Raw genomic sequence first — 19,551 nt, 5'->3', positions numbered from 1 at the left:
TGTGTTTAAATGTCCATTACCTGTACGCATATATTATAGTGCTCGTCATTGGTTAAAAGTGTGCAAGAAATTCTTATTCTTTACCCAATGTCTATATAAGCTACATCATGCCAGGAGAAGAGTGGAGCCTTCCTCCCAGAAATGTAAAATTGGAAAGATTAAGACTTTGGATACAGCATAAACCCTCAGCCAGCATTCGGCTCTCTGACACACCTTCGTAGAAACCGATTTTCTTGTATTATCATGCAAGTGTTTAGGAAAGTGACAAGACATGGATCTGGTAATGAGTGAGTGAGTGAAGACGAAAAGACACTAATGCATTTGAGATAGATGACAGGACATATGCATAAATGGGGAACAAATAATCAAAAGAGGAATTAAGCCTGTAATTTATCACACGTTTATTTTTCTAATCATAATATTAAAATTGTCCAACAGCATTAACAAGTCACAGATATTCAGAGATTGTCAGGAATTAGTTTTAAAATGTGTATGCCCAACTATCAGCTTTGGTTGATCTTAAAAGATCTTTGAGACACGAGAATTCATTTTTACACAAAATGGACAATGTCCAAATGGCCACTGCAAGTCCAATTTAAAGCTTATCTGAATAAAAATACCTCAAGAGATTTAAAAATCTACTGAAAAACTCTGGACGTTCAGAATTAGTAACAAACCAATGTCTTGAATCTTCTAAGGTTTCTAACCACAAAACCAGGGAATTAAAAAAAAAAGAAAAGAAAAAAAGAACCAACGTATGAAATTACATGGTGCATAGACTGTAAATATGAGGATATATGACATACGAGTAGCAGTAAAACAAAATGTAAGACCAGAAATGTGATGAAGCATAGGAGACAAGACAGATGGTGACTAATGTGGTGTCTGTGTACTAGTATCTCTGATGGTGTTGAGGGTGGAAGCTCCACCCTGCTCAGAGCAGACCAATGTGTCTCAGAGCAGATCAGCTGGTCAGTTTTACTGTGCTGCCACCTCACATATCTGTGTCGCCCCCAAAGGGCACGACATGATGCCACCAGGCAACTAGCTCGCTCAGAGTGCCAGTCAGAGGTGTCCAGGTGTGCACTTTTAGGCTATTTTCTCCGTTCTATGCAGTATGGCTTTAGGAGTTAACCCTGATCCCTGAGATGAAGGGCAAGCCAGTGAAGACCTTCTTTTTGTACTCAATGTAGTCCTCTCCAAAGAAATGGATGAGCGAGATCTCCTCTTCCTCAATACGCTCTCGAAAGAAGCGCCAGCTGGCGATCGTATATCCCAGTAGACATATTGGGTTGCACAGCATTATCTGGAGAAAGGATAAGCAAATAAAATGGTTCAAAACAAAAACATTTAAGACAAAACATATCTTTTTAGACTCTGCCAGTCAAAGTTTGGAATAATTATGATTATTGTGTCTTATGCTCACTAAGCATGTATTTATTTGATAAAAAAGGGGGATTTTAAAAGGAGGGGTACATTACATTAAATTTATCAAACAAAACAGTAAAGAAATGCAGTTCTATTGAACGTACTATTCAATCGAGGAATACTGAAAAAAATGTTTAAACACTTTCAACACTGATGACAAGCACCACATCAGTCATACTCTAATAGTACCAGACTGTGATATTAGAGTATGAATATCATGTGACTGAAGACGCGATTTATGGTAGCTATAAATAAAGCTTTGCCAGTATGGGAATAAATTACATTTTTAAATGTATTTAAATAAAAACAGTTATTTGAAGTCATAATAATATTTCAATATATAACTATTATTATACTAATAAAAAATATTATTTGTGAAGTTTCTTTAGAAAAATATGTACTGTGAAATACTATAAATATAAATTCCAATTAGATAATGGTTAAAGTACCTGAGTGCCAATGCTCCAGTAGAACCAGCCCACATAGGAAGGATGTCTGAAGAGAGCGTAAACTCCAGTGGTGACCAGCACGTGGCTCTGGGCCTTCTCATTCTGCACTATGTGGTTGAAGTTGGATCCTGCTGTCAACATGGCAGCTTTGCGCAAACCCTCCCCACAGAGAACCATCACCAGACCCACCAGACAGAGCCAGTTCATCTGCTTCATCTCTGGGGAAAATGAAACGAACTGAAATTCAATTAATACTGGAAAATTTTCAATAATGAGAAAAAAAAGTGTTAAAAAATTATAATAATTCTGTAAACTTTAGAATAATTTCACTTCATTACTATGCATCAGGTTTAACAAAGCAAAATAAAACTCTGGCTGTGAATCACTGGCCAAGATCGTATCAAACCTGGAATAAGGAGCTTTTCCACAGTGAACTCTATCCAGGAGGAAACAGCTGCTACTGTGTACTCAACACTGTGGTTGAGCAGGAATGAGTCTAGAGACAGACTGCGTGGGTTGATCATGGCAGTAACCAGGTACTCAGAGTAGTGAAAAAATGACAGCGAACACATATACCTAGTGAAACAAGACATTATTTATCAAGACAAAATGTATTCACTTCGAAGACCATTCAGAATTATGTTAAGTCCTTATGTATGTTAAATGTGTAGACTTAACCCATTTCACAAAAGTTAAATTACCAGCCAAAATGTGTCCATGTTGTATCTGCTAAACTTAAAATGAGACCACATCCAAAGGCAAATCCAAGAAAGCAGGCTCGAACAGCCACCTGATTAAGCAAAGAAGAAGGAAATTGTGAGCCAGTTCCTGATTCTGCAAATTCACATACAGTAAGCAGTCTTCCTGTGGAGCTTATTTACATTGACAGAGATCCCATTAGAGAGCTAATGTAATAGGATTATACCTGCACAGAAGACATTACCAGTGAGAGACCTGTAGCCTATTAGATCTAGATATCTTCATTCGTTTAAAACGTGTAGGTTATATAGCACCAGACAGTGGTTCAGTGACACAGTAATTACACGTGTGCTCAATCTACAACACACATGCGATTCACACACTCTCTCGGAGTCTTACCTTGTATAAAGGTCCCTTGTATATGATTAGCAGGAAGCCATTGATAACTGTAATATACACCGCAATGGCTATTTTCCCGTTCACGTCCGTGAGGTAATCGAATATCCAGTCAATGTGAGCGCCGAATTTTACAAGCAAAGGTATTATGATGACGCCCAGTCCTGAGATAAAGCTAATAATACTTATCCTCCCTTCAAGCACCAACTTGCTGCCTGCCATGTTGAAAACAGCAAGATCTCGCGGAGAAATCTCGCGTGACTTCAGATCTCACGCTGACTCGCTTACTTTGGCATCTTTTTCACACTCTTTGAACTATAGTTAAAAATTAATTTATCCTGTTGTGCGATTTTAATTAGAAACCAGTAGAAGTATTCTGAAAACGTAAGGAATAATTTCATGCTTTCGAAAAACAAAATAATAATAGATATAGCCTTATGATTATAAAACTACTTTGTGGCATTATAATAGATAATACATATTATAATAATATTACTATTTCATATATTTTTTCATCCATACAAATTGCCAAAACGTATACACGTTATTGTCTCCTTACCAAGAAACCAATTGTGCCAAGATGTTAGTTAATAAAAATATTTACAAAATATTATAATTACACAATGCATTTGAATTAAAAGTATTTTTTCATGTAAATTTTTCAATTTACTAATAAAGCAATAAAACCAAAATGATGATTCACTCAAGGTGTGGAAAAAGGTCCTGTTTTTAATCAGCAACCCATGTAGACTTGATAAAATAAAGAATGAATTATTTATGTAATTAAGATGGTGATGGTGGTGAATACCACAAAACATACTGCCATACTAAAGCACAATATTTCTCCTATAATAACAACTGCATGGCTCTCAATGAGCATGATGAAAAGCATTATTGTAGCATAGCACAAGCAGTTGTAGAGTAATTCAGATTCGAGCTGAAAGGAAGATTTAATGGTTTAATAATGTGAGATGGATGGAGATCTCCCTTGTGTCCTTCTTTGTATGTCCATTCAGAAACTGCTCGTCTGACTGGAAGCTGGGGCCCTGGCAGACGATGCAGTTGCGACATTAAATAGACTGTCTTTGCATGCTCAAGTCAAGTTGATCTATAACTCAACACTCAACCACATGAACACAAAATGCAAACTACTTATGTCTTCATGCAATAGCTTTCAATGAATACAATTATTTATTTATTTTCACAATGACAATCTTAATATCACACATACACACACAGTAGCTCAATATTCATTCATTTGAATCAACTGGCTTTGCTGGTATACATAACATGTTCTCCTGCAATTATCATCATCGGTCTTATTTTACAAATTTCGCAAACAATTATATCTAAGAAAGCAATAATAGGATATATATGAAGAACATTGACAAGGATGAATATAAAATGTTCCAACACAGTGAAATATAAAAGCATGCATTTGGAAAGGACAATATGACAAATTCTCCTGCCTCGTTTAAACCATAATGAACATGCCACGGTTTAAGCTTATACCCTCAGGATCAACACACTGTCCCTTTTTGCGAGTGATGCGGTAATGCCTGTGTAATTTAGCATAGCACCGAAGCCCTGTAAAAACAGGGAAGGAACATTTTAAATATAAATATTTCAAATAAGTTTCTTCTTTGTCAGCATGAGTAACAATTAGTCCCAAAACACTTGCTCACCTTCCTCACACATGCAGTTATCATAGCACTTGTTGTTGAAGCCACGGTTGTGGAGCTCACATACATGTGTCCTGAGGTTGCAGCAGGACCCTGCAAGTTCATGAAAAAGAGGTTAAAAATGGTGTCATCATTTATTTGACAATCAAATTACACTGAATTATACTACTTTTCAAAATGTTTGGGTTCTGTAATATTTTGAATGTTTTCTCTTACGCTCACCAAGGCTGATATTACTTGATAAAAAATAAACATTATTTTTTTTATTATACAATAATATTATACAAATTTCTATTTGAATATATTTGAAAGGGTATTCCTCTGGGCAAGGCTGAATTCTCAGCATCATAACTGCAGTTTTCAGTGTCACATGAAATTTCGTGGATTTCGCAAACGTGGATTTCGCAAACCATTCTAATGTGATGAACTGGTGCTCAAGAAACATTACTTAATTAATAGGAAGTTAAAGAGAACAGCATTTATTTGTAATGGAAAACTTTTGTATCATTATAAATGCCTTTACTGTCACTTTTGATCAGTTTAATATGTTCTTGCTGAATATAAGTATTATTAAAAAATATTCTGAGTGGTACTATAGTAAATTATAACTACAAAGAGAGCAGATAAAATATAGTATAAGTGGCTCATTGTATTCAAGCATGTGGGAAAAGTCACCTGGCAGACAATCTTGGTGATGTTTGCAGCTCATATCTGATGTAAGTGTCACAGGTTCAGTGCTGGGGCTTTTTGTGGCCTGTTTGTCAGAACCTGGATAGAAATAGAGCAGTTGTGTTCTGGGTATAGTAATTCACCAAAAACACTTCAAAACAGACACCAGAAGTTAAAACATCTTCATAACAATTACTCCATTTCATTTTTGAATATTAGAACATTTGTCACTTGGCTTTTTCATGCAGGGACTAATGAGGTATGTGGAAAAATTTGCCTAATATTCCTAAATGTTTCGTTCCTGTGGTCCCACATGTACATTTAAAGCAATACACATTATTCTGATAAACGATGTAGCATATATTGCAAAACATGCACAAGTCACCACTTCAAACTCAAAACACTTTAAAACTGATACTCCCAACATTAAAAGTAGAAGCAATATGTCTGAAATATTGATCTACCGCGCTTCTTAGAAAATTGCTTTTTGTGTGGATGCCTCATATCTTCATAATCAGTCCAGTCAAAGAATGCCATGTCGAAAGTGGGCGTCACATCTCCACCTAAATAACTTCTGACCTGAGGTACAAAACAACATATTCAGTATTCATGTCACTATGAAGTGTTGAAATTACACTTTTTCATGTGACTGTAAATCACTTCAATTGCTAATCCCAAATTATGGTGGTATGCGTTATACCTTTTGAATCAATAAACAAGAAATTGTTTCATGTGTGGATTTAATTGATGGCATGAACCTATTATCACTCATATTGTAGGTCACTGGGATTCAACTTTATTAAGCCTGTTTCTAGACACTGATAGATGAGAAGCTAAGATATTTTTTTAATCAGTGTGATTAAAAAGACTGAACAGCAAGATGATGGTTACCTGTGGTTTTCTGGAGGGGGTTGGCTTTGTGGCGGGCTCCCCACCAACTGCTGCAAATACGGGCGATATGAAGGAGCCAACGGTGGCTGCAGGGAACACTGGCTCTGTGGGACTCCAAAAGGAGTTTTTATTGAGCCTTTGATCAAAAGAAACCCTCCGTTTCGTTCCTGCCAAAGACTCTATGCAAAGAAAATGGCAAGTAGATAACTGCAGGAGAGTTATAAAGGAGTTTTACTTTGGAAAGTTTGAGGATTCGTTTTTACCTTCATCATGAGTCCTAACGAAGTGCCCTCCAAACATATTGCGACCAGTGGGATGTCTCATTGCCTTCTCAGGAGTCTCAGAACCAGGAGAAATATTCATTTTCTCTGGAATTAAAGAATCAAACCCCATGGAGTTTCTATTCGGAGTGATTATCCGTCTTTTATCTGGCTCCATCTCTAAGCAGACGGGACTGAGGTTTGGCCCTTCATTTTGAGTCTGGAGCGCAGTAATGTGGGGCCTCTCTCTGAGCTGACCTGCTGTCTTCCTCTCCTTGTGACCTCTGTGCTTTCTGTGATGACTGTGTTGATGTATGGATGCCTCTGGCCTGGGTGGGATAATGAAATTGTCTCTGAAGACTTCCATGGCTGAACTGTGGCCCGCTTCGGTGCTCAGTGGCATGGTCACCAAGTCAAGGAGGAGAAACGAGCCAAAATACCAACATAAAGCCACCATTCTAGGAGTAGAAAAGATTAGACGAATAATACAGCATTAAACAATAATAAATCACTATATACTATCATTCAAAACTTTTTATACTATATATATATTTTTTTAATTGATTATTTCTTTTATTTAACAAGGATGCATTATTATATTGTCAAAGTAAAGACATTTATAATATTATTTGTTTCTATGTCAAATAAATGTGTTCCTTTGAACTTTCCATTCATCAAAGAATCATGAAAAGAATTAAGAAGCACAAGAATCAAAACTGATATTAATACATGTTTTTTGAGCACCAGATCAGCATTTTAAAATGATTTCTGAAGCATCATGTAACAGTAACACTGAAGTCTGGAGTAATGGCTGCTGAGAATTCGACTTATGCCATCACAGAAATAAGTTAAATGTATTTTATATAGGCCTACTTATGAAAAATGTATTAATATAAAGATTAAAATGATGATGGCATGATAAAATGCAGTGAACTAGGGTATTGTAATATAAAACCAGTATCCAGAAATCTGTTCTCATTTTAAGTAATGTGTCACAGTACAAAAAAAAATTAATTCAGATTGAGTTACTGGCTTAGAGACAGCTAAATGCAGATCGGCAGAAAATTCCTTCTATTCACACATCAGATCTTCAAAAAACCACCTGGTCTCACCACAAGCTTGTAAGACTCAGCTTACATCGAAAAGGAAAAATAATGTCTTAAAATGAATCAAAGCAAAACAGCTTGACAGACCGTTTGATTTTAATGTGCTCTTCTTTTTGTGAACGTGTGCAGTGCTTTGGGAGTCGAGCCGAGCTCTACACTGTGTCTTTGATCTTGACACCACTGGACAGCAATGAATATATGTTGTGCAAAGATTCTTCATAAGCAATGGTTTCTGGAGGAGTTTAGAAGCGTTATATTCCCTATCTGACTTATTACCATATAATATTGAAACAGACATGTAAGCGCATTCGCTCTAACTGTAATTTTTCTAAGCATCTTAAAGAGAACAGATCCTCAGAAAATGGATTTATACACAGTGAGCAGATGAGTGTGACTTATTAAACAAGCGAATTTATCTTTCATATACTGACAGACTAGAGTTGTGACAAATCCAGCATTTCCCAACTGCTGCAATTTACATAAGAGGCAAAACTTGGAGATTTAACTAAGAGCTTATGATTTGGATGCTACAGACAAAGCCTGAGGATGTTAAAAGATTTACTGGGAAATGCTTCAGTTTAGTTGAACTTTTTCAGATGCTGGTCTAAAATCATCATATATATCATATATATTTTTGAGAACATTACAAATTGTAGGAAGCACTTAAAACACTGTTAAAACCTCAGGAAAGTATATTTTAAACATCTAGGCTAACCAGTATACCATTAAAAGAAAATGCAATCATTTGGATTTTTTTTGCAATAACACATTTCTCTTTGAAGCACAACTTACCAAAAAATGAAACAGATAATAAGTGTCTCTCTGTTTCCTATGCATTTAATTATTCCAGTTCTGCATATGCCACTGATCATGTTATCTTTATTCATTTCAGGATCCCATGCTGTGCATGCCAATGCTGCTCAGGAGCCTAAAAATATCAAAGCTTCACCCCTTTCTCTCATTAGTCTGTTTAAACAATGACATGATTTATTCATTGGGGAATTTGGGCTTGTTCTTCCTTATACAGAGACTCCACTTTCCCTACATACAAGTATCACAAAACTATTCACTTTAGAAGCAAATGTAATAGCCTATGCCTATCAAATAATAATTTGGCAATAAATACATTTCAGCAATTTCTGAGGTAATACCGTTAACATAATGATAATGCATCTATATACAATCCTGAATTAACATCTACTGATCACTGATAGTTTTAATACAGCTGCGCTGTTTACCTATGCCTCATAAAACAGCTCAGTAATGACTAAAGAACAATAACAAACATTCAAGAGGAAAGAATAAGGAAAGTGATCACCTGTTCTCCGGTCCGGTGTGTGATTCGTTCTCTCTGGTTGCAGTCAGTCCACAATGAGCGCGCGCTGTGTGTGTTTGTGTGTGTGAGCTGAGGAGGACACTCAGGACAGAGTCTCGAGCTCTCACTGAAGACTGGGAGTCGCGTGCGTCGCCTAACCTCAATACCTGAACAAAAGAAGCGCTCTCAGTCTCATCTCATCACACTGACTTAACCTAGTTTTTAACGGTTTAGGTTTTAGGAAATGTGATATATGCCAATATATGGGGGGCTATTTATTAAGGCTTTATATTAAATGTAGACAGCTATATATTAAGCATCTAATTGTGTGATTTTATGAATAGACCTATGTGTGTTTGCAATGTTCAGTTATCAATATCCTTAATCAGTTATCGTTCAAAATGTAGTAACAGTTTTCATAGCCTATATTAAAAGCATATAGTTTTCAATTAGGCTAAGCTATAGCTATAAACATTTGAGTTAAATTATTATTTTCTATCATAACCGTTATTATTTTATTTGTAGAGTATGAAACTTCTGCTAAGAGACAAATCAACAATATCAAAATCGAACCTGTTAAAATGATTTTTATATCCTATTATTATTAATCCGTGATTCAGTCTTATGTTAATCCTATTTTTCCTTTCTCTTCCAGCCCTTTGTATCTCATTTACTGGTTATATTTTTCGTTAATCCATGTATTAAAATCATAGACTGTATAAAGAGCCTGCTTCTTCAGGGCCATTTTTATCAATTAATTTAAGTCGCGAGATGGCGCTATTTTACGTTTTATATGTGACAAGAGCGAGACCGCGGAGTAGGTACACGGGTCCAGCAGGTGTGTGGAAATATTTAACTTAGCTGCTGCCATAAGACAACATTTTAAAACATTTAGTACCGCAACAGACTAATTACAATCAGGCATTAAAAAAGTAGTTTAGGCTATGACTAATAATTAATTGTAATTATCCCCTAACGTTATATAGCTGGCAATTAATAGTAACGCGGAAAGTGTGTACCTAATGTGGACAGTTCTACGTCTAACATCTAAATTGTAGCGTACTGATCTATGAAATTTTAAAATGCATTGTTCGATACTGACAAATAATGTCAGTGTGCAGCCATGCACTGAACTAGCCTACATTACCCCTTCATTCTTGTAAGTGTGATTAAACTGGGAGGGGTTCATTCCCAGTACATCTCCTAGGGGTTTAATCACATAAAGAAACCAGGTCAGTAGCCCAGAGAGTGATTGGTGGATGACAGTAGTAGTGTGGAGGTGGAGGTTTTGGGGTCCAGTGGAACAGCAGTTAAATTTGCTGCTCACGTCTCGAGGGGAACGCACGTGCGGGCTTCGCCCAGAGTAAATCGCAATGAACATCAAACTGTGAGGATTTAGGTTAGGGTGACATTTATTTCAAAGTAACTAAAACAGTCATTTATGTGTGAAGTTAAATATATGAAATGTCCTTGCTGTCTATAATAATGAAGTATTTTGTTAATGTACATTTAACTAATATAATACACAGATCCCAAATGAATGTCATTGTAGTAAATCTTGGGTCCCGCAAGGTGGCAGAACAGAACAGCTTGTGTATTATTTTGGGTTTCTGCAGATTTAATAAATGTAAATTTAAGACTTAAAAAAAAAATAATTAAACCAAGTAGAGAAATTTCAAGGAATAATTTTAAAGGAACACAATACACCAGTACATCACATTTATGCTCTCTAAATGTAAATGTCTAGCATACAATGTGTATTAGCAACATATCCAAGTTTGAAAATAGCCTACAACTCCCAGTGGATCTATATTATGTTTTAATTCATTTTACACACACAGAAATGTTTAAGACTTAAAACTATCAGCTCCCAACCACTGACTAGAACATGGAAGTAACTTTTACTGTAACTTTTGATTACACTTCCTCTGTATTTTTGTCTTGTTTTCTAGAGCAAATGTCCAAATGTATTTGAGAAGCTAAATGACATGAGATAAGAAGTATTGTTTTCTGTTAAATTGATTTAAGAGAGAGAGGGAAAGCGAGAGAGAGAGAGAGAGAGAGAGAGAGAGAGAGAGAGAGAGAGAGAGAGAGATTAAAACAAGAACAACAATCTGTCACTGGGATCTGAAAAATCTTAATCAAAATGTAATATTTAATTCAAAGGCTAAAACCCACTGACAGATATTTGTTCTTGTTTTAAGCATAAACTTATTTAATTTAGTTTTGTTACTTTGCATCTCAAGTGAATTAATCTAAACATTTAATGCAATGATTTTATGAATTCAATACCTTCTAATGACGTTAATTAATTTGTAGTAGTCTAGTTTTTCTACTTTGTTACTGAATTCACAGCATGACTTGACAACAACTAAACTTGAATAATATACTATTATTCAGTAAAGGTGAAAAGGATGCAAATAATACACATGAATATGGATTTTTATTTTCATTCAAAAATTAAATTTGAATATTCTGAAGTAATCAAGACTAACATAATCTTTTGCATAAACAGCATACAAGCCATTCCTTTTTTATTCAAGAATATAGTTTTAATTTTAAGCTTAAAATTCAACATATGCTTAATATTAAATTCTGAATATGTTTTTTCAGTTACACTTTATTTTAAGGTGTCCTTGTTACAGTGTAATTATACATTTAAGTACTGCATTTAAGAAATATTAATTAACTACATGTACTTGAGTTAGAATTAGTGTTTGGCTTAGGGTTACTTGCATGTAATTATGCATAATTAAGTGTCATTATAATATTTAGTACATGTAACAAGAACATCTTAAAATAGAGTGTAACCATTTTTTCTTTGTATATTGCATCACAGCAATTACCTACAATTGTTGATATTTCAGCAAAGCCCAACATAAAATTCTTTTCTGGACCAATAAAAAAATCCCCTCAGGGCAGCATTCATTTCTGTTAATTTTTCATTTAGTCTTGACAAAAGACTTTTCTTCATTAATATGCTGCTGGAAATTTTGTGTTCACAGGGAGAGTTCAGTTCATCACTTCTTTCAACAGACCAAGATTTGGCAAATGCATTTCTTTCTCTTCCATTGCACTGCTTCTTGTCAAAGAAAACACAGAGGAGCCACTTCTTCTGCTGGGTCTGGGAATAAGCGAAGTGTGTTCCTCGAATTCTTGGAGTATCCATTGTGGAAGAGCAAGATTTTCTTTGGGGTGAAGAAAGAGACCGTTTTCCCCCAAAGGTCAGTGGGAGAGACCCCATTGTGCAGCCGCTGCTGCAGAACACCCAGAATCTGCTCCACACCATCTGAGCACTTCCTCTCCAGATTCATCATTTTACACCTAAAAGACAAGAAAACATTTACATGAGTTACATTCAGTTCAGAAGCTTGACGATAACTGCAACAATAACTTAATTGCATGACAGTTTGTTAATTTACGTTTTCTGCAGATCTCTCATGGTGAAGGACTGGGTCGTTCCTCAGTGTGCAGTGTTGAGAAGTGATATGCATTGACTTTTCTCTTTCCCTTGGGTTGAATTTATATGCAGCCTCACTGATTTTAATGAGATGTAAGTTCTCACACTTTTTAACCAATCAGGAAACTGCAGTATGACAATAGTGCAAGAGAGGATTGTTTAAATAATTAATGCCAAGGCCCTAAACACCAAATGAGCAGGTGGGTTTTATTTTGTATGTCAGTCAAGGACTGAGACATTGCTAAAAGAGCAACAGTGAGCATGTGAATTAGCAATGACCTCATTCATGCTGTCAGCTGATAATATGTGTGGGAATGTGCCCTCAAACATCTGTCCAGAAATACTACAAGAAAGCAAAACTCAGCAAAAGTTGAAGGCAAAGAGATTAAATGTTTAGACAGTTAACAACAAATATTTTATTAATTCATTAATTTAGTTGTAGTCATTTGTTCATTCATTCATTTTATATTTTGTTAGCTCTAAAACAAGTGAAACTCAACATAAGTTGATAACACAATTGTTTTATAATTAATTTTTTATTTATTCCTATTTTATTTATTAATTATGCATTATAGAGTCAGCAAGTGGATCAAAAAAGTTCATCAAATTGTGCTAAGACAAGAACACAGTTTGGTTTTAGGTTTTAGGACAAATTTGATGAAAGGTTTTGATCCACGTCAAATGTAGACTACTATACCTATACTTAGTGTATATTTCCATTTATTAAATTTACAGTGGTGGATGATTTTGCTCATAGCTCTAAAACCAGCAAAACTCAACATAAAAGGTAATGATAAAGATGATAATGTGTAGACATTCAACATCAATACATTTTTTTATTTGATTTATTTTCAATACTTTTTATTTGAATTGATTACTTTAAAAAAATATTAATTATTTATACAATTTATTTGAATTTATTACATTAAACATTTATTTATTTATATATTTATAATTGTTTAATATGTATATCTATTAAATAAATATTTATAAAGTATGGGTTATTCTGCTCTTCAAGTGGATACAATCCTGATGCATATAACAATTTTATTCACACTTGCAATTTTTTATTTTCACATTTTAATAAATGGATAAAACCATGATACATTTTTATCATTTAATCTAAGAATAATTGCTTCATTATGACACAATTATGTAAAAAAAAAACTGTTAGAATGAGCAGATGATGTTATCTGATATACCCTATGTTGTATACTCTAGGGCTGGGATGCTGTGGTTTCAGGGAGGTAATTGAATGATGCCTCCAGATGGCGAGCCTGGCTGCCTGCATGAGAGGTGCTGTGAGAACAGAACAGTGAGTGCTGGGAAGTGGGAGGCAGGGTCATTCTGACATTGTGTAACAGGCCACGCTTCTTTTATCAGTGGGATTAGTGTCAGTGAATAAGTGTGGGAAGCCTCACTGAGTGGAGTGTGTGACTGAGAGTCGCCAGCAGACAGCAGGCCAGACAGCTGGAAGAGTCTTAAGTGTGTGTGGGGAGAGTGTGCCAAGAGAGAAGTGTGCTGCCCAGACCTCATAAAGCTGAGAGGAAAAGAGCCTGCTAACACTTCAGAAATTATACTTTAGTTTAACATGGCATAAACCTGAAAAACACAAAATAAAAATTTTTTTTTTTTTTATATGAAACATTTCATAATTATACCTTGAATGATAAATAAATAACGTATATATGTGGCACAGTTCCTTTCCTTTAAATAATAAAAAAACATACTCTATATACCTTAAGGCTCATGTCTAACTCCCTAGAGACCATGGGGCAATTTTGTTCCTTGTGTAAAGAACACAATAAACTTTAAAGACAGAAGCAACTTGCAGTCACTTAGATCACTTTACGAGGTCACAAATTTCCCACATTCACAGGCCACTAGCTGAATCAGTCTTCATCCCTCTTAAATGCCCCTCCACCTGCTCCCCAGAGATGCGCTCATTGTGTCGGAGCAATAAGGGATTCAGCAGCCATGTGGCGGCCCAAACTCTCCCATTGGCTGCAGACTGTGAGAACCTCCAGCAAACTCCAGACTCACACATTCATATGGAGATTTGGGAGTATAAATAGAGAGAGAGGAGAGAGAGTTGAGCACCGATCTCATCTGATCCTAACGGAGAACTAAACACAAGACACACAGCCATGGCACCAACAATCACTGGATCAGCCATCAGCAGAGAACAACTTCCACTCACAAACAAGGTAAATACTCAACATCTCATATCTCACTCCACAGAATCATATATCCTTCTGAGATATAAAAATGAGATGAGTGTTTCTAAATGCATGTTCTTGGTGTTTCCTCAGCTGAGAAAGCCGATAGTGGAGAAGATCCGCAGAGAACGAATCAACAGCAGCATTGAGAAGCTCAAGTCTCTTCTGGGTCAAGAGTTCGTAAAGCAACAGCCCGACTCCAGACAGGAGAAAGCTGATATCCTGGAGATGACGCTAGATTTCTTGAGACTCCAGCAGCGCTCCCAGAATCCCTCGTCCTTCAGCTCTACTGCAGCTGGTGACGGACGCTCCAGATGTGTGCAGGAGGCCTTCAACTTTCTGTCTCAGTGTCCAGAGCAGACAGAGTCCCACAGAAGACTGCTGAAGCACTTCCTGAACACACAGCCCTGCACAGAGAACAACACACGAGTGCCGCCTCAAAACAGTTCACCAGCCGCACAGAGCAGCAGCAAAGAGCAAACTCTGGCGCTCTGGAGACCCTGGTAGAGCCACCAGGACCCGTGTGATTTATCAGACAGAATTCATAATGCCAGTCTGAGATTGGCATGGACTGAAATTCTAACGTAGGAATTGATTTCCGCCTCTGATGCTTATGCAGCCCCTTTAATCTGCTTTCAGAGAAAGTTTGTGTTTCATTGAAACTGTATGACCAGTGATATTTGATGAGAATGTACAGAATCATTTGCTGTGTAAAATGATTACTACATTTGTGAACATTCAGATTTAAAGAAACGTTAAAGTCTGATTCAGACATTTGAGCTCTTGTAGCTCTTTCACCCATATTGGGTTTATTCTTTCACTGCTTTCATTTACTGAAAGTTTTTATTATATTTCTGTTGTTTGAAACAGAAGGCTTCTCTTATTATATAAGAAATATTTCTTCATTTGAAGGATATTATGTGTTGAAAGCACAAATGATTGTTTTTAATGTTTGCATGTGTTTACATGAATGAGACGTTTCCCTGTAAAGGGCAGTTGTTTATTGTTACTGTTAGTGATTTCAGTTTTACTCTTTGTATTCAAAGTCAAGTTCTTACCTTCTTGGAAGGTGTTTTCTGCATTTGTATTACTTTATATTGAAGTTAAAAAATGAAAATAAATTTTAAGAATATAATCAGTATGTTTTCTTCGTCAATCAAAAAAAACCCACAGTATTCTTGCACACTATAAAGATGTTTTAATTGCTCATGGTCCTTAGTGATTAATGTAAAATATAATCTGAATATTTTCAGCCAGTTTTCACCTGTCAAGTCAAATGAAATCACAGCTACATTTAAAGGGTACAAAAGCTGTCATTGGGGTGTTACTGCTACCATTTAGGTAATAATATGTACATTTTATGTACTATGTACATTTACTAATATGCACCCTTTATGAGCAAATAAGCTACAAAAATGTAACACACCAGTGACAGATTTTGTAACGCTTTTTTTTCCGATAATGCTTATAATAAGTTTGAATATGAAAGTATGGTTTGCCCAGTAGTTTTATTGACTGTCTCCTGTTTACATCTGAAGAAACCAGATTTGTTGAGTAATGGAGTGAGATTGTGCTGCTGTCATCTCATGAAATTAACTCCTCTACACTTACAGGTGCTGGTCATATAATTAGAATATCATCAAAAAGTTTTGTTTAATTTTGATGATTATAACTGACAACTAAGGGAAATCCCAAATTCAGTATCTCAGAACATTAGAATATTGTGAAAAGGTTCAATTCTGAAGACACCTGGTGCCACACTCTAATCAGCTAATTAACTAAAAACACCTGCAAAGGCCTTTAAATGATCTCTCAGTGTAGTTCTGTAGGCTACACAATCATGGGGAAGACTGCTGACTTGACAGTTTTCCAAAAGACGACTATTGACACCTTGGCATAAGGAGGGCAAGACACAAAAGGTCATTGCAAAAGAGGCTGGCTGTTCACGGAGCTCTGTGTCCAAGCACATTAGTAGAGAGGTGAAGGGAAGGAAAAGATGTGGTAGAAAAAAGTGTAAAAGCAATAGGGATAACCGCACCCTTGAGAGGATTGTGAAACAAAACCCATTTAACAATGTGGGGGAGATTCACAAAGAGTGGACTACAGCTGGAGTCAGTGCTTCAAGAACCACCAGACACAGACGTATGCAAGACATGGGTTTCAGCTGTCGCATTCCTTGTGTCAAGACACTCTTGAACAACAGACAGCTTCAGAAGCGTCTCACTTCAAAAAGGACTGGACTGCTGCCGAGTGGTCCAAAGTTATGTTCTCTGATAAAAGTACATTTTGCATTTCCTTTGGAAATCAGGGTCCCAGAGTTTGGAGGAAGAGAGGAGAGGCCCACAATCTACGTTGATTGAGGTCCAGTGTAAAGTTTCCACAGTCAGTGATGGTTTGGGGTGCCATGTCATCTGCTGGTGTTGGTCCACTGTGTTTTCTGAGGACCAAGGTCAACGCAGCCGTATACCAGAACGTTTTAGAGCACTTCATGCTTCCTGCTGCTGACCAACTATATGGAGATGCAGATTTCATTTTCCAACAGGACTTGGCACCAGCACACAGTGCCAAAGCTACCAGTACCTGGTTTAAGGACCATGGTATCCCTGTTCTTAATTGGCCAGCCTGAGCAGTGCCACAGACTGATCCACTCCATGCCACGCCGCATTGCTGCAGTAATTCAGACAAAAGGAGCCCCAACTAAGTATTGAGTGCTGTACATGCTCATACTTTTCATGTTCATACTTTTCAGTTTGCCAAGATTTCTAAAAATCCTTTCTTTGTATTGGTCTTAAGTTATATTCTAATTTTCTGAGATACTGAATTTGGGATTTTCCTTAGTTGTCAGTTATAATCATCGAAATTAAAAGAAATAAACATTTGAAATATATCAGTCTGTGTGTAATGAATGAATATAATATACAAATTTCACTTTTTGAATGGAACTAGTGAAATAAATCAACCTTTTGATGATATTTTAATCATATGGCCAGCACCTGTATTTATCTTTATTTATCCACTAATAAACCACACATTTGCTTAATGTAGGTAATTATGTTCTATCTCTGCTTGGTGAAATTCAAGTCTGAGCTCAGTGTGATTAAACAACATTATTTTTCACTCAATTACTGCAGTTAATGTAGTAAAATGTCAGTAGTCAAGTATGGCATGACTAAATTGCAAACTAGACCTGATTAGAGAGGGTATAATTTTGCTTATAAATCTGAATTGTCAAATGTGTCATTCATAGGCATATTTTTAAAGTACATGTGCATCTTGAACCACACCATTAAGTTTAAACCAAATAGATCTGAATAAAAGAGTTGAATAACTTTTAAAGTGTGCAAATGTGCTGATGTGTTAAACTCATGGACAAGGAATTCAGTGACAACAAGTGATTATAGGCAGGAAATATTTTATAACTTATTTTTATTCTCTACTTAAGTATGGAGTAATGAACAGAGGACGCCTTCACAGAAGGTAAAAACTTGATTTTGCCTAAAAGACAAATTGAAATCACTAACAGTAACAATAAACAACTGCCCTTTACAGGGGAAACGTCTCATTCATGTAAACACATGCAAACATTAAAAACAATCATTTGTGCTTTCAACACACAATATCCTTCAAATGAAGAAATATTTCTTATATAATAAGAGAAGCCTTCTGTTTCAAACAACAGAAATATAATAAAAACTTTCAGTAAATGAAAGCAGTGAAAGAATAAACCCAATATGGGTGAAAGAGCTACAAGAGCTCAAATGTCTGAATCAGACTTTAACGTTTCTTTAAATCTGAATGTTCACAAATGTAGTAATCATTTTACACAGCAAATGATTCTGTACATTCTCATCAAATATCACTGGTCATACAGTTTCAATGAAACACAAACTTTCTCTGAAAGCAGATTAAAGGTGCTGCATAAGCATCAGAGGCGGAAATCAATTCCTACGTTAGAATTTCAGTCCATGCCAATCTCAGACTGGCATTATGAATTCTGTCTGATAAATCACACGGGTCCTGGTGGCTCTACCAGGGTCTCCAGAGCGCCAGAGTTTGCTCTTTGCTGCTGCTCTGTGCGGCTGGTGAACTGATCTGAGGCGGCACTCGTGTGTTGTTCTCTGTGCAGGGCTGTGTGTTCAGGAAGTGCTTCAGCAGTCTTCTGTGGGACTCTGTCTGCTCTGGACACTGAGACAGAAAGTTGACGGCCTCCTGCACACATCTGGAGCGTCCGTCACCAGCTGCAGTAGAGCTGAAGGACGAGGGATTCTGGGAGCGCTGCTGGAGTCTCAAGAAATCTAGCGTCATCTCCAGGATATCAGCTTTCTCCTGTCTGGAGTCGGGCTGTTGCTTTACGAACTCTTGACCCAGAAGAGACTTGAGCTTCTCAATGCTGCTGTTGATTCGTTCTCTGCGGATCTTCTCCACTATCGGCTTTCTCAGCTGAGGAAACACCAAGAACATGCATTTACAAACACTCATCCACATTTTTATATCTCAGAAGGATATATGATTCTGTGGAGTGAGATATGAGATGTTGAGTATTTACCTTGTTTGTGAGTGGAAGTTGTTCTCTGCTGATGATATTGTGTTATTCTTTGGTATTACTCAATACAAATGTGTTATTCTATATAATTTTCTTAATATGGTATTATCTTACTTATAATATTATGCATAACTATGAAAGAAAGCAATATACTGATCAATATGCTGAGTTATTCCCAAATACTGGATGTCATGAGAAGGGTCAGGTGTATAAAGGCACTCCCATAGGTCAGTACTAGTAGTGTTGAACAGTATTTGACACATAAAAGACCTCCCACTGGGAGGTCCTGGTAATATTCCACTAAGTTGTATCTGTGAACTAAACTGACCTCTGAAATGCACCTGTGAACTAAAATAACCCTGTGAACTTTGGGTGATTTCCAAGTGCTGACATCAGTAGTAAACAGACTTGGGGGAATGTCTCACATGACCATA

The 19,551-nt window shown here is 36.4% G+C and overlaps 4 protein-coding genes across 4 annotated transcripts; 1 reads left to right on the top strand and 3 right to left on the bottom strand.

The window, feature by feature from the left end:
* Nucleotides 1-377: 377 nt before the first annotated feature.
* Nucleotides 378-3,248, bottom strand: LOC132118151 (protein-S-isoprenylcysteine O-methyltransferase-like). Its single transcript, XM_059527754.1, has 5 exons — nt 2,976-3,248; nt 2,579-2,667; nt 2,284-2,453; nt 1,878-2,095; nt 378-1,306 (listed from the first exon to the last, which is right to left on the bottom strand). Exons 1-5 carry the CDS (start codon nt 3,192-3,194, stop codon nt 1,124-1,126), a joined length of 879 nt encoding a protein of 292 aa, XP_059383737.1. The 5' UTR covers nt 3,195-3,248; the 3' UTR covers nt 378-1,123.
* A 579-nt stretch (nt 3,249-3,827) lies between these two features.
* LOC132117719 (draxin-like) lies at nt 3,828-6,931 on the bottom strand. The gene is made up of 6 exons (XM_059527035.1): nt 6,478-6,931; nt 6,215-6,393; nt 5,788-5,902; nt 5,330-5,422; nt 4,658-4,747; nt 3,828-4,559 (listed from the first exon to the last, which is right to left on the bottom strand). The coding sequence occupies exons 1-6, from the start codon at nt 6,929-6,931 to the stop codon at nt 4,447-4,449; spliced, it is 1,044 nt and encodes a 347-aa protein (XP_059383018.1). The 3' UTR covers nt 3,828-4,446.
* Nucleotides 6,932-14,438: 7,507 nt separating this feature from the next.
* LOC132117717 (transcription factor HES-5-like) lies at nt 14,439-15,668 on the top strand. Its single transcript, XM_059527034.1, has 2 exons — nt 14,439-14,562; nt 14,668-15,668. The coding sequence occupies exons 1-2, from the start codon at nt 14,503-14,505 to the stop codon at nt 15,079-15,081; spliced, it is 474 nt and encodes a 157-aa protein (XP_059383017.1). The 5' UTR covers nt 14,439-14,502; the 3' UTR covers nt 15,082-15,668.
* Nucleotides 15,669-18,011: 2,343 nt separating this feature from the next.
* LOC132118674 (transcription factor HES-5-like) lies at nt 18,012-19,156 on the bottom strand (the record flags this gene model as incomplete). The annotated part of the gene is made up of 2 exons (XM_059528638.1): nt 18,012-19,014; nt 19,121-19,156. Coding segments are annotated over 2 exons (450 nt in total), but the record flags the coding sequence as incomplete, so codon positions are not given.
* Between the last annotated feature and the right edge of the window lie 395 nt (nt 19,157-19,551).

Source organism: Carassius carassius, chromosome 37 (genome assembly GCF_963082965.1).
Source record: "Carassius carassius chromosome 37, fCarCar2.1, whole genome shotgun sequence".
In the NCBI taxonomy this organism is placed as follows: Eukaryota; Metazoa; Chordata; class Actinopteri; order Cypriniformes; family Cyprinidae; genus Carassius; species Carassius carassius.
The sequence above is the reverse complement of the archived record's forward strand: the minus strand, read 5'-3'. Positions and strand labels throughout refer to the sequence as shown.

Excerpts from the sequence above, each read along its gene's own strand:
- LOC132118151 (XM_059527754.1), bottom strand. The coding sequence starts at position 3,194 with ATGGCAGGCAGCAAGTTGGTGCTTGAAGGGAGGATAAGTATTATTAGC. Across the intron at positions 2,668-2,975 it reads ACAAGGGACCTTTATACAAG|GTGGCTGTTCGAGCCTGCTT; the intron begins GTAAGACTCCGA and ends TTGCTTAATCAG. Across the intron at positions 2,096-2,283 it reads GGAAAAGCTCCTTATTCCAG|AGATGAAGCAGATGAACTGG; the intron begins GTTTGATACGAT and ends CATTTTCCCCAG.
- LOC132117719 (XM_059527035.1), bottom strand. The coding sequence starts at position 6,931 with ATGGTGGCTTTATGTTGGTATTTTGGCTCGTTTCTCCTCCTTGACTTG. Across the intron at positions 4,748-5,329 it reads TCACCAAGATTGTCTGCCAG|GGTCCTGCTGCAACCTCAGG; the intron begins GTGACTTTTCCC and ends ATGAACTTGCAG. Across the intron at positions 4,560-4,657 it reads TAACTGCATGTGTGAGGAAG|GGCTTCGGTGCTATGCTAAA; the intron begins GTGAGCAAGTGT and ends CTGTTTTTACAG.
- LOC132117717 (XM_059527034.1), top strand. The coding sequence starts at position 14,503 with ATGGCACCAACAATCACTGGATCAGCCATCAGCAGAGAACAACTTCCA. Across the intron at positions 14,563-14,667 it reads AACTTCCACTCACAAACAAG|CTGAGAAAGCCGATAGTGGA; the intron begins GTAAATACTCAA and ends GTGTTTCCTCAG.